Source organism: Mastigoproctus giganteus, chromosome 11 (genome assembly GCF_048544385.1).
Source record: "Mastigoproctus giganteus isolate SK-2022 chromosome 11, ASM4854438v1, whole genome shotgun sequence".
Lineage (NCBI taxonomy): Eukaryota > Metazoa > Arthropoda > Arachnida > Uropygi > Thelyphonidae > Mastigoproctus > Mastigoproctus giganteus.
The window spans coordinates 84,674,858-84,692,748 of NC_143585.1; the positions used below are offsets into that span (position 1 = coordinate 84,674,858).

Here is a 17,891-nt window from a genome sequence, read left to right on the forward strand (position 1 = left end):
CCTTTCGTGTTTGGGGTTTTCATTAAAAAAAAAAAATCATTATTACCCATATGGTGCAAGGAAGCCTGAGGGTTTTGCTGCACAGGCAATAAAAAAAAAAAAAAAAAAAATAGAGAGAGAGCGAGCACCAAGAAAGAGAAGAATGATGATATCCAGCTCAGGACCCTGGGTGTGCCAAGCCCATACTCACCAGATGTGAGCCCCTGGGGTAACATATGTTGAGGCAGAGGGGGAAAAACACTTACTCTCCCTAACAGTTTTAATGGAACTATGGTCTGTATCAGACTTATTCTGATTAAATTAAAATTGCTATGTTAAAAATAAGTTTATGGAACAGCTGCACACAGTTTTTTTTTTATGGGGGGGGGAAAGCATTTGAGTTCTGCATTAATTTTTTTTTTTAACAAATATCTGATGAGGAAGTTTTTCTAATTTGGGGAGGATTCCTCAGCACTATGCTTTTTACAGAATTAAAGTGTGTGAGCATTCTGAGACTTAAGAGTTGAGAGGAAGTGTTTCCAGACTTTTGTTAAGAGTGATAAGTTAATTTTTACATAATCTCCTACTCCTAAAGTTGTGGATTGTCAAGATGGAAGGATGACCCAGTATGAATAACTCCTCCCAGGATATCCATGAGTTTAGTGGCCAGGTACCACTGAAGAGCACATGATCACCTGCTACATCCTCCAACCACAGTACCAAACTAACTCCCCCACCTCTCAAGCTACTAAAACACCAAAGCTAGAAATTGTTCTTCTATTCCACTGATATACAAGTATGTACATGATTATCAATATCAATCAGAGTCCCCTAGCCTGAACAGGTCGGTGGAGAGACATTTCACAAAGCAGAGATCAGGCTTCTTACTACTTACAGCTGGAAAAAAAATAAAAAAATAAATCTGAGATCTGATCTCTTAGGAGAAACCCTTCTGTCCCTGCCCAAGATCAGCATATTTGGATTTCAGCTCTATCCTACTCCATGGTGCTCAAGGAGATAGCCTGTCACTGGCCCATATGGACATTAGGGGCAATGTTTCTTGGATAGGGCTTGGGCAGTTTGGCTACCATTATGTCATTACTAATAAAGGCTGGGAATTGTATGATAATGCTCCTATATAGCAGGGGACAAATATAAAACAATTGCCTGAGCCGTAATTAGTGTATTTTTCCCTTGTGGAAACTTCATTAACCTTTTTTCAATGGAAGATGCCAAGAAGATATATATATTAGCCTACCACAGTCTCATCTGCTCTGTGAATCACATTGCATTTTTCTGTCCTGTGTGCAAGGACTTAGTGGTTTAGTCAGTATCATACGTTCCCTATTAGGCTGGTCCAGAGAATTTTTGTTATAGACAATTTTCTTCTCCTGTGGAGCTTCAGTTCAGGCAAGTCATTGATTTGTAATGCTCATCCTATTCAGGAGTATTGTGTGGAGGCAGCTTTCAGTGACTATGTCCCAGAAGTATCCTCCACACTGTCCGAGGAGCTGCCTCCATCAAATTTTGATGGAGGCAGCTCCTGGTTTAGATTTCATCTAAACCTGGAAATTGAACAAGGGTGGTGACTGAATCTGCAACAACTCATTGATATCTTGATATTTCATTTTATTTTTTTGATTCATTGTAGGTGCGAAACATATCTGGAGGTTGCTAGGGCTCTACATCATTTTGAAGTCTTTGTCTATATCTATGCCATATATAGCATGGGCACACTCAAAGTTCCTATGAGCTATCAAAATACATTCTGAGTTACATGTGGCACCAAATTTGTACAAACATTTGCACACACTTTGAATTGTTTTGACTAGTGTACATGAATATACTATACTATACTATAGTCATATGAAAAATATTGATAAACTGGGAAAGTTATCCACAAGTAGTCACAGCTAAAAGTAATAAACAAAATAAAAGTCATAAATTGTTTATCTAGTTTATCCTTTTACTCCAAAATTATGAATGTGTCATAATTATAATATACTGCAGGTGGATGAAAGAATTGTAATTATATAGTTTACTTTCTCTGGAATTTAGTTTTTTTTACTCCTGGCAGGTTGCCGTTATAATGTACAAACAGCTGTACAAAGAACACCTACAACTACAACGTTCCTTCTCGTTGTTGCATCAGCTTATGTTGGATGTTTCAGGAAGGGATGAAATGAATAAGGTATTTCTCCTTTAGGTCTTTTACTGAATACATAATTATTTTTATAAACCTGTAATAAATATTACTAATTTAAATATTTGATTAGAAGTGAATAATATAGTAGAGCTCAAATCCAGCAACATCGGGACTTTCTACTGTATTAGAGAAATTCTATACGTAGTTGAAGGTCATTTGTTAGCTGCCATTTTCTTTCTCTTATTCTGTATACTTTCACCTGCATAATTTGTGGTACTGCAATGCCCATGGCACACAGTATCAATGTAAGTATATTTTTTAGACCAATATGTTTGTTGATGAGAAGGAGTGGAATTGATACCTTGAATGTATTGTGGAATAGCTAGTGAATGACCTCGAGACACCTATAGAAGTATGCATTAAATATACATCACCTATACTGTAGAAAAAAAAAAAAATGATATTTTTTGACAGGAATCCTCCATTAAATCATATGAATTGGAAAAATTGCTTTGGATTTCTGAACCACATCTGAGAAATGCCAGTGTTCATATATATGCTTATTTTATGAAGACTAGCATTTATGAACACAGTTTAAATATACTGTATATAATTTTTTATTAAAGTCCAAGAAATAAGTTGGAATAAATAAATCAAAAAAGTTGAGTGAATATTACATTGGGGTATGCGCAGTGATGTGAAAACATCTTTACAGTGGTGGACAAAAAAACTGTATTACCTTAAAAAAAGCTAGCATTTGTAGTGAAACATAAGATATTGTTTGATTACAGTCATTTTGTTTGTTGCAAAGGTATTGCTTCAGGTAATTCTTTTATTGCATCAGACAGTAATTGAAAGGTATTGCATCAGCCATTTCTATAAATACACCATTGGAAGGGTATACATGCTCATCAGTATCCTGTTTTGTGGAGGTGTAAGTATGGCTCCACATGTTCAGTTGACACCAAGAAAAAAAAAAGTGTCGCTGTTGCTCTGTCCCAGGAAGGGCTTTCTATGCATGCTATTGCTGATAAAATAAGCTGTCAACAGTATCCCAGCTGAAATTAAAGCACGAAATGGGTGATGTGAAGAGAAGACCTGGATCAGGCTGTAAGAGTAACTATGCCTTTCCAAGATCAATATTTGAAATGGCTGTGCCTTCCTAATCACCATGCTAGTGCTTCTGATCTAAAACTGGACTTTGAGATGGCCTCTGGTGTTGAAACAAGTGCACAAACTATCCAAAGATGGCTTTCGGAATGTGGTCTGCATGCCTATTGGCCCAAGACTAATGCAGCCTTTGTTGACCCAACAAATGAGGAAGAAGCGACTTGCTTTGGCCAAAACGCATGTTTCATGGACAAAAGAGCAGTGGGACACCGTAATATTTTCTGACGAATCAGAATTCAACCTGTGTGGCTCGGATGGGAAGCGATATGTCTGAAGACGAAAATCAGAGGCATACCATCCTGACTGCATAACACGGACTGTAAAGTTTCCCGCCAGTCAGATGGTCTGGGGATGCATAACAAGCAAAGGGGTGGGGTGAATTAAGTTTATTAATGGAATGGTAAATGCAGAAATCTACACTGTGCTATCTTGGAAGAGTGCCTGAAACCCGTTATTAGGATCACCACACAGATGTCCAAAACTGCATTTTTCAACAGGACTCAGCACCTTGCCACACAGCAAAATTGGTAAGTTTTATGCTATTTAGATTTAATGATGAGTTTTTGTCTTCTTGTCTCACAAGGCTTAAAACATACTTACACCAATGTTTTCCCTTGTTTTTCTCCCTTAAGGTGCAGTCATGCCTCAGAAATGCTGGCATTACAGTGTTGGACTGGCCTGGCCTGGCCGGCAACAGTCAGATTTGAACCCTATTGAAAATTGCTGGTATATAATGTCACCTAAAATTGCTCAGAAGAAGCCAACAAGTAAGATTCAGCTGAAGGAGAGCACTGTAAGGATGTGGTACCATGAAATTGGGCAACTGTATATCCAGAAGTTGATTAACTCTATGCTCTATGCCAGATCATTGCAAGGCTGTTATTGCAGTTTGAGGAGGAAAAACAAAATATTGAGGATTATTTTGCTGATTTACAGTACATAATACTATTACATTAACTTGCATTTCAGTTTGTACATGTAAATGCAATGAAATGTATGTTTGGTTGTCATGATTGCCGTTTGCATGATTTCTCCTATTTCCATTAATTACGCATTTTACCCTTTGGGAAGATATTTATGGAAATTAGGTATATCAGGTGGAGTCTTTTGATTGTATTTCATTCACAGAGATATACATCCCATCTAACAAATGCATTTTGAACATTTCTGCAACCCATAATGCAGCACAAAACACATTTATTTGCAAAATTCACAAGTGAAGCAGTTTTTTTGTCTGCCACTGTATATATTATTAATTAACTATTGATTGCTTAAAAGTTAATTAGTTATTTACTTTTCACTTATGTTAATCACAGAATATGGAAAGGTTTAGCCGATTTAAGAAAATAAAATCAAATACATCTGAAATGTAAGGCAATGCATACATTGCCAAATTTATTTTAACTGAAATACCACTATTGGAAAAAATTCAATTTTTTTTTGCCACAAAAAATTATTTTTGTTGTTGGATAAATGCCACTTATTTTTTTTTCCATGTACCACTTAATAGTGCTGCTTATTATTACCAGTGATTTGAATATCATAGATTGGAAATTACTGATTTTGACAATGAAATGAGTCATTATAAATGTATTATGGAATTTGAAAAGCTCCATAATATATTTATGGAGTGTTTTCACTCTAAGTTGATCTTCATTTATTTTCATTTATAAGTATCCTTATAAAATTATATAGTATTAGTATATTTTACCAATTATTCACAAAGATCCTTTATTATCAGGTGCTGGCTTGGGTGGAAGACAGACAAAAGCTAGAAATTACCATTCACCACCTTCAGTTAAAGGTAATATTGTGATGAAGAAATTTTGGTATTTAAATAATAATGCTGTTTATTTGACAACAACAGTGAAAGTCTACTAAAATAAGAGCTCAGAGAATCAGAAATAACAACATTTATTACAGATTCTTATGGTAACCAAATTTAAAAATTGTGCATAAATGCCATATAAAACTCAATAAATTGAGAAAATGTGCTGTATCTTATTTCTGATATCCATCCATTATAATAATTATCTTGATTGCAGTAAAACAATAGGATAATGAGATAAATACACTTGATATGGTATCTTGCATATAAAAGTATACAATGAACAACTGAACCAACACTATTCACCACCACCAAACAGTTTCTTCCTCTTCCCTAGTTCACTATTACAGAGAATGGCTCTAATTTTATCATTAATTCTTGAGAATAGTGAAAAGGAATCAAAGATAATCCATACTTGCTACCAATTTCAGGTTTTCTGACACTGCTATTTTCAAAAGCATTTATCATTTCAAACATTGTAAGGCCAGGTTTCCTTTTCATTCCATCTCAGTAAATATCATAAAATGTACCTTGCATGTTTTTTCATGGAAAGTAGCTTCTCAATTTTTACAAGTAACATGCTTTTTAAAGTACATATTTCACAGCAAACATGTTCATAATTGGATAGCTGCCAACTTTTGACTTTCGAAAAGCTGGAGATAAGGCATTTGTAAGCAGGAGGGAAAACAATTTTTTGGACCAAAAATGAAAAACAGGATGGTTCCCAAAAAAAGAAGGAAAAAGCAGGCAATAGTTTAAAGTCTATGCTGGAAAAACACACATTTATATTAAAATATAGCCATAGGATTGTTTACCAGACCAGTATACTTTTAAACATTAGCTTACCTGACATTTTTTGTTTGAATATTCTATTAGACATCATATGATTTTGATTGTTTTAAGAAATGTTTTCAGAAATGTTGAGTCAATGTTTTATTCATAACAATGGCCTTACTGCCTAGATTTGGCTATCAGGGGCATTTGCAAAGTATCACCAGAAAGAGAAGTTCTGAGCTCCAGTTTTTGTTTTTCTTACCTGGAATATTCTCTCACACTCAGCACTACTATGAGGAATTGTTAAAATGTGAAGCATGACTTGGGATAATCTGTTATATTTCAAGCTTCTTATGCACTTTTCAGTTCCCTGATTAAAGATTTCTCTATGACTCTGGCAGTAGAAATGCCTCTGACTAAGTTAGAATTATTCTTCTGGTTTAGTCTGCTGCAGTAATCAGTTTCCAAAATGGGAGTGGAAGGTTTTGAAAAATGTGATAAAATAAATTTGCATGTAACATTCTTCAAAATATCTAGGAGCAATGATCTCAGTACATGGATGTGAGGTATGTTGGATTTTCAAACCTTGCTTAATATTCAAATGAAACAAACAAATTGCTTTGTTCAAGCCAGAGAAGAGAAATATGAACAAACTTTCTACATGATTGATTATAACATGCCTAGAATCACCAGCTTGCTTTGCCTGTTTAGGATTGCTTTTACCAGTTGTTTGCAAATTGGAATTTTTTTCTTGAGTTCCATTTGTCTTCTTTCAGAACTTTTGGATCATGAACTGGATTTGAATACAAGTTTGTTACCACTTGCTAGTGATCACTTGTACGTTTCGATTTGGTACTCTGAAAAGTGCTCCTATTGCTTTTCTCACCACTTTTAACGTCTTTAAATGGACTTGTCAAAAGGTCAGCACTGTTCTGTTTTACCAGTCTAGTTAACATTTAACTAAAGACATCCAATGTATACATATGTTTAATTTTTTTTTTTTTTTTATTTATTTATTTATTTTTTTATTTCAGTGGCATGCATCAGTTGAGTTGCTGGAGAGGCTTTCTTCCTGCAGCTGATTGAAAATCTCTGATGATGATGATGATGAGTTGAAATTGTTTTGTTTAAATTCATCTTTCCTTCTAGCATTTCTTTCTAGAGATAGTAGTAAATTATCACCAAATATTCATCACTTTTGCAGGAAGGCATGCAGATTCCATTTTAGCACACAAATTAATAAGATGACAAGGAATAGCCTATTACCACCAAGTGCTCAACTCCTTTTTTAATAACCTTGCTACTCCAATTTTTAGTTTTTCTATAAGGGGTGCATTATTGACACTAGGCACCAGACAATTTTTTTTTTTTTTTAAGGAATCCCATGTGCTTTCAGGTTGTTTAGAAAAAGATGTCTAATGTTTTGCTAAGATAGACATCTGTAAACTGAAAATTTAGCTTCCAGTGCTGATACTGCAAGCAAAAAAGGTAAAGTGCAGCCATTATCAACCCACTGCAGGATGGAAGCCTCCTCAACAATTCATGCTGAGGGAAATGGACCATAATCTGCCACGCTGGTCCAGTGCGGGTTGGCAGATCGACCGTATTCAGCAATCAGGGGCTTGAACCCTAGTCTACTCAAAGAGCGTGTGCTACTGCACTCCCGCTCCTGACCACTCGGCTACGGAGGCCGTCAAGCAAGCTGCTTTCAATTTGATGACTTCTGTTTTTTTAATTATGAAAGGTCTCCACAATGGAATATAGCTCAAATCACTTTACTGCCATCTGTAGCAATCAAAAATGCCCCATTTTTCAGAGTTATCATTTCCTCTTCTCCTATCCATGCAATTTCACTGACAATGCTTGTTGTTTCTGTTCTTCCACAGCTGCATTTTTTTTCTATTTTTTTTATCTGGAAAAAATATTTTTGAACAATGTGCCTGAGTGGTCAGCACAATTCAGAGGAATATTTTTTGGTAACAGAAGATACAAATGTATCTTTTGGTAACATTTGTATGTATTTGTATCTTTTGTTTTGATACAAAAGATACAAATGTTCTGTCTATGACATAATCATTACCATGAAATGCAACATAAATTTTTGTGTTTATTTATATGCCACTGCATGCTGTGTCATTATTGCTCATTTGTTGCAAATGTCTGATTACATTGTGTTTCCTACTTTGAAATTGAAAAATCACATCTACACACAGTACAGAAGGTAAGTGTTACTTTTTTTCTCCCCCTCAGACATTACAGTACATGGAGAAATTATTTCTTCTGAAAATTTGCATCATATTTCTTTGGTAACTTACCAAAGATGTTAATTAGGATTTTCCCTTTATCCTGGAAATTCATCTGTTTCCCAGAAATGAGTCATCCATACTTTCACTAAATTTCGCCCATCTCTGTATGGTAAGTACAAGTGGTCCCTAAATCAATTTTGTTTTAGCTGTTGTGCAAGTAACCTTACCATGTCTAAGAGGAAATCCTTGGGTGTAGTGGAAAAAGTGGAAGCGCTTAATAGTGTAGATTGGGGCATAAAAAAAAAAATCGCTTTAAAATTTGGTATCCCTGCCAGTAGTGTGTCAACCATTCTGAAAAACCGTGCTTTGATTCTCAAACTGTTTGAGGAAATGGGACCCAGTCAGAAGCGTGCGAAATTATGTCTGTATGAAGATATAGATGAAGCCATTTTTAAGTGGGTGAAGTTGATTTGAGACCAAAACTTGCTGATATCAGGGCCATCAATAAAAGAAAAGGCTGTGAAGTATGCATATTTTCTGGGACATAAAACATTCCAAGCCAGTTCTGGGTTGGCCGGATAAATTTAAAAAGTGCCATGACTTAATCGAAAAAGTTATTTCTAGTGAAAGTGGGGTTGTAATCGAAGAAGACTGTACCCATTGGAAAGAACCAGTTTGAAAAAAAAATTATGGAGGACTAAGAGCCAAAGACATAATCAATGTTGATGAAACAAGTCTATTTTTTAAATGTTTGCCGAACAAGACTGATTTTTAAAGGTGATAAATGTGTAGGTGGTAAAAATAATGAGAGAATTACGCCTTGGTTGGTGCAAATATGGTTGTTAATGGAAAACTGTAAACTTTTGGTAATAGGCAAAAAGTAAACAACCCCAATGTTTCAAAAGAGTAAAGTCGTTAGAGTTGGACTATAGCTACAACAAAAAAAAAAAAAAGCTTGGATGACAAGTGAAATTTTTGAACAGTGGATTCTAAATTGACACCATCAGAGAAAAGCATCTAACATGGTATGGACATGTAAAACGGATGCAAGAAAACAGATATCCAAAGGCTATCCTGGAATGGATACCTCCTGGAAGAAGGCGAAGAAGAAGACCTAGGAGGTCATGGATGGATGGAGTATGGGAGAGCATGACAGCCCGAGGCTTAACTGACCAAGACACCTTGAACCGCACTTTATGGCAGGAAAAAATTCCTAACAAGAAATAACTTGTAGGCTGAGGAAACCCATTGTAAATGGAAACACTCCTCTTGAAGAAGGATTTTAAATTCAGATAGAAAGATGATGAAAGAAAACAGAAAAATTGCATTGATTGTCGACAACTGCTCTGCCCACCTTCACTCAGTAATTTCAAAACTTACAAGTGTGAAGTGGTGCCTCCATAGTCAGATGGGCAGGAGCAGCAGTGCGTAGCACACGCTTCTTGATTAGACTGGGGTTCGAGCCTGTGACCACCAAATACGGAGGATGCAGAAAGGTCAGGGAATGACCACCGCATATCCCTGGAGCAATATGGCCTTAGTTGCTAATGCTTCTAAAAACCAAATAACAACAACAAGTGTGAAGCTTGTTTTCTTCCCCCTGAATACATGTCTAAACTGCAGCCAATGGACCAGGGCATTATTAAGAATTGAAAAATGCGCTACTGAAGGTGAATGCTGAAAAAAATTTATACTGAGAATGAAGCTCACCAACCTATAGATCCTGTTATAGATGTGCATATCAGAGTTGGCAAAAGTGTGGAGTCAAGATGTGATGGAAACAACGATTAAGAACTGTTTTGCTAAAACTCCAATTAACAGCAATGAGTGGGATGAACTACTATATGAAATTGAGCTATCTTGGGAAGAACTCCAAGTGAGAGGTTTGATCAGTGGAGAAATTGTTCTTGACGATTTTTTAGGAGTTCATAATAATGTCATAGTAGCTGAATATCCAAGTGACTCCAACATTTTGGAGCGTATTCAAAGAACTAGTGATAATATTGACGATGGGTTGGATGAAAATGGTGGCAATATTAAACCTTCCAAACAGTAAACCTTGGTAGCATTTGAAACTTTACGTTGAGGCCTTCGGTGTGAAGAAAATGTGCTAGAAAATATATTTTAGTGTTTAAGCAAATGTGAACATTTTTATGAATGATGTACAGTAAAAACCAGTGTACATACAAAAAAAAAAAGACAAATATTTTTTGACTTTCTGTGAAAGTGTACTAATATATTGTGCACATTGTGTAAGTAGTCATTTCTTAATATGTATGTATTAATAAATTGTTTTAAAATGTTAGAAAATTTATTCATTCCCACTTATTCATTTCTTAATATGTATGTATTAATAAATTGTTTTAAAATGTTAGAAAATTTATTCATTCCCACTTATTCATTTCTTAATATGTATGTATTAATAAATTGTTTTAAAATGTTAGAAAATTTATTCATTCCCACTTATTCATTTCTTAATATGTATGTATTAATAAATTGTTTTAAAATGTTTGAAAATTTATTCATTCCCACTTATTTATATTTATTTTCCACACATTATAGTAGTTGAATTACAGTATTTTTCATTGTTGAAATTGTCATATTTCTTTATAACAAAATTCTTTTTAATGAATTTTTTCAAGCGAATGATCGATTTCATTATATAGAGGTCCGACTGTATATAAACAGGGAACAATGCTATTATGGATTGTTTCTATTTTGCAGAAAAGGCTACAGTGGCACATCCCAGCCTATCTAGAAAAAATAAAATTTGCAAAATTTAAAAATAAATCCAATTTTAATGTATTATTATTATTTATTTATTTATTGCGTTTTTTTTTGTGAAAAGGAGGGAGAAATTCTGAATTTTTGAAAATCTGGTGACAAAGATCGAGAAACTTTGTCACCAGCTATGTTGTGATGGTGAACTGGAGAAGGATCAGATAGAGTTTAAAAAAAAAAAAAGAAAAAAAAAAAAAAAGGATTCTCTGTTGCAAATCTGGAGAGTTGAAAGCTATAAAATGTTGGCTGCTACTCAGAAGAAATAGAAACATTAAGATAAGTCAAGTTAAAGAAATGAGCAACTTGTGAAATGTTTGCAGACCTTTCTGAGATGGGACATGATGCGTTGGAGAATCTTTGTGTGCTTGATGTAAGCAGTGTGAAGAATTTAGGCCCCAACTCAGCATTGTTAAGGGCCTTTATGAGAGCTTGAAGGACAGGATAGATGCCCTCGAAGGACTTAAATTGGGGAACCCATCAGACTCTCAGCTGCCCACATCAATGCCAGAGCTTGATCTGGCATTGATGTGGCAATGCACTTGATTATCAGGCAACACAGTGGCAACCTACAGGGCAGAATGCACTGGTCCCACTAGTGCATTCTGCCCTGTAGAATGCACTAGTTATTGTCGGTGACTCTTGTCAGGAAGATGGGAAATATATTGTGCAAAAAAGATAGGTGGAATAGGACCAAGGTATGTATACCAGGGGAAAAAGTTGAAGACATAGATAGATATTGAGGGTGATATTGTTGTACACGTTGACACTAATGACATTAAGAGTAGGAGATTTGTGGACTTACTTAACAAGTACAGGTCAATGTTGAAAAAAAGTCAAGAGTTTCAAATTTAACACTAAGAGTTAGTGTTAAATTTGAAAGTGTCTGCAATTTTGCCTAGATGTGATAGCAGGGAGTATAGGATGAAAACCTTGTCAATCAATTTGGCCCTGGAGAGATTGTGCAAGGCTCATGGGGTAGAATATTTCTCAGCATGGCCTGTGCTCGTTAACAGGAGAGATTGTTTCTACAGGGATGGGACATATTTCTACACTTAAATAGAAAGGGTGCAAGAATATTTGCTGATGCTATCAAGCCAGTGTTAGGTGGGTCGGAAAACTGCTAGCTTGGGGGGGGGATTCACAGACTAATAGATCAACAGTAGCCCCAGGCAGGGACGAAAGTGATTCTTGCACTGTTTCTGTTGGAATGAGCAGCAGCCTGCAAAGTGGAGTACTGGGGATTTCAAGGGCTGCTGGGAGTTGTCATGGAACAAGTAAATACATATGTTGTGTTAGGGCAACTAACAGTAAGAATAGGTGTATGTATACTTGTATGTACACCAATGCTAGGAGTATAAGTAAATAAATTTGATGAATTTGAAGGTCTGGTCAGGACATCAAAGGTGGATATTGTTGGGATATCAGAGATGTGGTGCTACACAGATATAAGCAGTGCAGAATTGGAATTTGGGGAGTACAATGTGTACAGAAAGAATAGACAGGACAGGAAGGGAGGAGGGGTTATGCTGTTAGTTAAGAAACACATAAAATCTAAGGAAGTGCATCCAGTTGACATTGGTGGACAATGCAATGTTGAGTCAGTGTGGTGTGACATAAGCACTGGGAAAGGGAAAATGAGGTGTGCGCTATAGGCCTAATGAATCTGATGAATATAATGAGCAACTGTGCAGAGAAAAAGAATGGGCCAGTAAATCAGTGTCTTATAATGGGGAGATTAACTTTCCAGACATTGACCAGAACTTGTGGGTTGGTCACTTGCACACTAGCAAGACTTGTGGATTTATCGGATGACTGTTTTCTACAGCAACACGTTCAAGAGGCAACCAGAGGGAGTAATACTCTTGATCTGATTATCAGCAGTGATTCTTTGTGTTAAGAATCTGTAGATAAAGGAACCACTAAGGTGGCAGTCATCACAGTGTACTGATGTGGGATTTACTTAAAGATGTAACTACAATCAGGGGTAAGGGGAAGGGTGCTTGCTTTCGTAAAGGTGACTACAGTTGTCTCAGTTTTTAAATTCTATACAGTGCAATCAACTTCCATCCCTTGTCGTGGAAGTTGATAGCCTAAATAAGTTTAAGGCTCGGCTGGACAGGTATTTCGAACGAACAGAGGGGTGAAGTGGAAGTGGTTATTTTTTTATTTATTTATTTTACTTTAATTTTTTTGGCTGATGCTGCATAAGCTTGCTTTCTTGCATCAAATGCCTCTACTAATGCTAATGCTAACTGATGATATTGTGAATGGTGAATTATAAATGGGAAGCCTTTAGGAACTTAATCTTGGAGGGTACTAGGCTTTTCATACCAACTGAGCAATACTGTTCAAGGTTTAGGCCCAAACGGATATCAGAAATAAATGCGGCTTGTGGTAGAAAAGAAAAATGCATGGGATGCATATAAATTATCAGGCAACACAAAAGCCTATGGCAGATATAAGCTAGTCTGTAATCAAGTCACAAATGAGGTTAGGCAGGCAAAGGCAGATTATGAGAAATCTTTGGTAAAGGATGCAAAGTAAAACAGCAAAGATTTCTTTTTTTATATAAATTCTAAAAGGAATGGGATGAATCAGATTGGTCCATTTGATATCAGTGGTTTGACTGTGGATGATCATTCTCAGTTAGCTGCCAAACTAAATGGGTATTTTGCATTTACATTCACACATGAGGAGTTATGTGTGAATGTAAATAACACATGAGGAGTTATTCAAGGAGGAGAGGGCCAGATGTTTATCAAACTCTAACAGGAAGCCAAGTGATTTTGTAATAACTGAGAGCAAAGTGTATGAGAAATTGTTGAAGTTTAACATAAGGAAGGCACCCTGGGTGGATTGGATCTATTCAGATATATTAAACGAGGCAGCAAAGAAAGTAAGCAAACTCTTAGCCATAATTACAAAAGCTTCCTTGGACTCAGGCAGTAGTTTTCAACGGGGTGCTGCTACAACATTCCAGGGGTGCCATGTAATTTGGGTTTAAGTTACTTAAACTTATTATTTTTTAAAATTTATATGTTTATTTCATTATAAAAAGGTGTACAGTATCTTTTTAATTTTGTAGTGATCTACATATAATTGATGTTTACTTAGTACCTCTATATAAAGAATAAAATTATATTCTGTGTGTGTGTGTGTGTATATAATTTTTATAATTATATTATTGTAATAATATAATTATTAGCGGGTGGCAACCCAAAGGTCGCGGGTTCAAATCCCGCCTCAGGCTTGGATCAGAGTAAGTGCAAAAACTTTGGGAGGTGCATTATGGCCACAGAAGCTGATGCACCAACAACTAACAGAAAATTGAGTATGGGGTGCCGTAAAACAAAATAAATTACTTAGGGGTGCCGTTATTAAAAAAAGGTTGAAACCACTGGACTCAGGGGGAGTTTCCCATGAACTCAAGATGTGCGAATGTGTCCTCAATTCACAAAGGGGGATTAAAGGGTGACACCAGTAATTACAGACTTGTTAGTTTTCCCTGTAACTTCTGTTCCATGGAAAATAATGGAGTCACTGGTTAAGGAAGTGATGCAGGATCATCTAGACAAGACTACAGTTATAGTTCAGACACAGCATGGGTTTGTTAAGAGGAAGTCTTGTCTGACAAATTTGATTGGATACTATGATGTGATCACAAAGGAATTGGATGCAAAGAATAATTTTGATATCATATATTTGGATTTTAGGAAAGCTTTTGATACTGTGGCACATAGAAGAATACTGTACAGATAGGAGCAGTATGGCATTAAGGGCAAGTTGGCAATGGATAAAAGGATGGTTGATTGGGAGAAGACAGTGGTTATCAATGGACATCTTTGCCTCCGTAGCCAGGTGGGCAGGAGAAGCAGTGCGTAACTAGCATACACTTCTTGATTAGACCGGGGTTCGAGCCCTTGACCTCCAAATACGGAAGATGCAGAAAGGTCAGGGAATGACCACTGCATGTCCCCAGAGCAATATGGTCTTAGTTGCTAATGCTCCTAAAAACCAAATAACAAATATCAATGGACATTGCTCTTCGTGGACTACTATTAGTAGTGGCATGTGATGCAAGAAAGCAAATGTATGAGCTTATGCAGCATCAGCAAAAAAAAAAAAATTACAGAGGGATAATCACCTCCTTTTCCCTGCTAGCAAAATTCCTATATATCATTGACAAAACCCCATGACCTGCCCTGGTAGCCTGTCTGCAGAAAACTTCATATCTGCCTGCACAATTACTCCCAGATCTCTTTCATTTTCTACCACCTTAAGTGTAGTACCACACATTTGGTACGTTTCTCTGGGGTTACTTCTACCCATATGCAGTACTTTGCATTTGTCAAGGTTAAACTTCAGTTGCCACTTCTTAGCCCATCTGCCCAAATTATCTAGATCCTGTTGCAGTAGCACACTGCCATTGCTGTCATTAACAACCCTGCCAACCTTTTGTATCATCTGCAAACTTCGACATTAAGCCTGATATACCTTCATCAATATCATTGATAAATATACAAAACAACAGTGGACCTAACACTGAACCCTGTGGGACTCCACTAATAACATTAGTCCAAGAAGAGCTCCACAGGGACTCCACTAATGTTATTAGTGGAGTCCCCCACGGTTCTGTGTTGGGGCCCCATTGTTGTTTTCGGTATTTATCAATGATATTGATGAAGGAATATCAGGATTAATGTCTAAGTTTGCAGATGATATTGGCAGGGTTGTTAATGACAGTAATGATAGTACGCTACTGCAACAGAATCTGGAAAAGTTGAGCAGATGGGCTGAGAGGTGGCAACCAAAGTTTAACATTGACAAATGTAAAGTACTGCACATGGGTGGCAGTAACCCCAGAGTAAAGTGTCAGTATCAACTGGGTGGTATTACACTCAGGGTAGTGGAGAATGTACTCATTCCAGCAGCTGGAACGAATACAAAGGGCAACACGATTGAGTGGAACAAAGGGTTGGTGTTAGCAAGAAAGGCTTAAGTTCTGCAAATTGCTGCTTCTGGAGACTAGGCACCTGCAAGGTGATCTAATTTAGGTGTATAAGGCCTTGAATGAATTGTGCAAGCTCAATGCTAATGGGATTCTTCCTTTTGCTCATATTACTCATGTGAGGGGGGGTATAAATTCAAATTGGGGAAAGACAATTGTAGAATAGATGTGTGGAAATTTGCCTTTAGTCAGCAGGTGGTTGATAGTTAGAACAAACTTCCATCTTTTGTAGTGGAGGTCAGCAACTTAAATAAGTTCAAAGCAGAACTAGACAAACATTTGGAGTGATTTGACGGGTGAAATGGGAAGGTTTTCTTTTTTTTTTTTGGTTGAACTATATATCTTGTATCATTTTTTTTTTTTTTTTTTTTTTTTTTTTTTATGAGAACCCCAAACACGAAAGGTATCAAAACCTATAGTACTTAGTACCGTGCATGGGTCCCTACTAATGCTAATTCTTTGGTGGGTGTGGGCATGCATCTCTTTGGGTGGGTGATCATCTGTTCACACTGATGAGTGAACAGATGATCACCCACTGAGAGTGAATGTTGCTTTGTATTTCTTATTTTATTTATTTTTAGATGGTTTTGTATAAAAGGAGATTTTAGGTTCATCAGGAATTTACTGTATTTGTTATGTGATTTAGTGTTTTCTTTTTTCATAAATTATCCACAGTTGTTTTTCAATTGTTTCCGCTTTGTAATCAGAAATGTGAAAGCAGTCTGAAAATGATCAAAATGATTAATGTAGTGGGCCAGAATGTCCCCAGGAAATTCAGTTCATATTTTTTTTATATTCCCTATCTTAGATAAATAGTGACTAATTAAGAACATTGCATTTGTTAGTTTTGATATTCTGTTCTATGCATATTAGAAGATAATTCAGTCAGAGCATTTCATACTTATGCCATATGTTTAATAGTAGTATACATTTATAGATTGAACAGTTACATAAGGATCTTGTTGTTGCCAAAGACCAGAATGAATTATTGGAATTCTGCATTCTTGAATTAGAAAATCAAGGAAAGGTTAGTATTGCAATAGCAAATTTCATTATAGTTTTGTTTATGATTTCTGTGAGATTCTTCAGATATGATAATGTGAAACAGGGTTATCCAACTGGTTGCCCATAGGCCACATGTTGAATAGTTTTAAAGATTATGAGAGGTTCTAGTTTTTTTTTTTTGTTTTTTTTTTTTTGTTTTTTTGTTTTTTTTTTTTGTTTTTTTTTTTTAATACATTTTCTGCTTCATATGAAATTCAACCTAACATATAAAGAATCCTTAACCATGGACTTGCTAAATAAATACTATTCAAAATTCATTAAGTTTGTTTATAATCTAATAAAAGGAAGATAGTTTTTTTTTTTTTTTTAACAATAAGATTTAAACAAAAGAAGAGAATTGCTTTAACTTTTGTCAGCAATTGCAAATACTTTTATTATTACAATCACTTTGATCCCTTTGACCTTTTTACATCTGTCCATCCCATTTGACCTTTTTAACATTCTTCTTTTTACATATTTTCTGAAAGCTAAAGGTTCCATACTATAAAGTTTCTTAAAAAGATGTGCATATATTTAGGAAGTAAATTAAATTCATTACGAACCACAAAAACTGTTATACAGCCACTCTCCGACTTATGTAAGGGCTGTGTTCTGCGGAACTCTACGTAAGTCGGAATATTCCTAAATGCTTATGCGGCAATTTTTTTATCTGATGCACAGGAAAAATTACAAAAATATAAAATTACAAAAAGAGATTGTTATTGTTTGTTATTTGGTTTTTGGTAGCATTAGCAACTAAGGCCATATTGCTCCGGGAATATGCGGTGGTCAGTCCCTGACCTTTCCGCATCCTCCGTATTTGGTGGTGACGGGCTCGAACCCCGGTCTAATCAAGAAGCGTGTGCTACGCACTGCTGCTCCTTCCCACCTGGCTACGGAGGCGCCTACAAAAAG

The 17,891-nt window shown here is 36.0% G+C and overlaps 1 protein-coding gene across 4 annotated transcripts in view; it reads left to right on the plus strand.

Moving 5' to 3' along the window:
* Positions 1 to 17,891, plus strand: part of LOC150078211 (uncharacterized) — a 446,657-nt gene that overhangs the window by 160,478 nt on the left and 268,288 nt on the right. For all 4 annotated transcript variants that reach the window (XM_090385062.1, XM_090385063.1, XM_090385064.1 and 1 more), the window contains 3 exons: positions 2,057 to 2,170; positions 5,037 to 5,099; positions 16,870 to 16,959. In XM_090385062.1, coding sequence (XP_090241188.1) covers positions 2,057 to 2,170; positions 5,037 to 5,099; positions 16,870 to 16,959 — 267 coding nt within the window. The remainder of the gene's footprint in view (positions 1 to 2,056; positions 2,171 to 5,036; positions 5,100 to 16,869; positions 16,960 to 17,891) is intronic.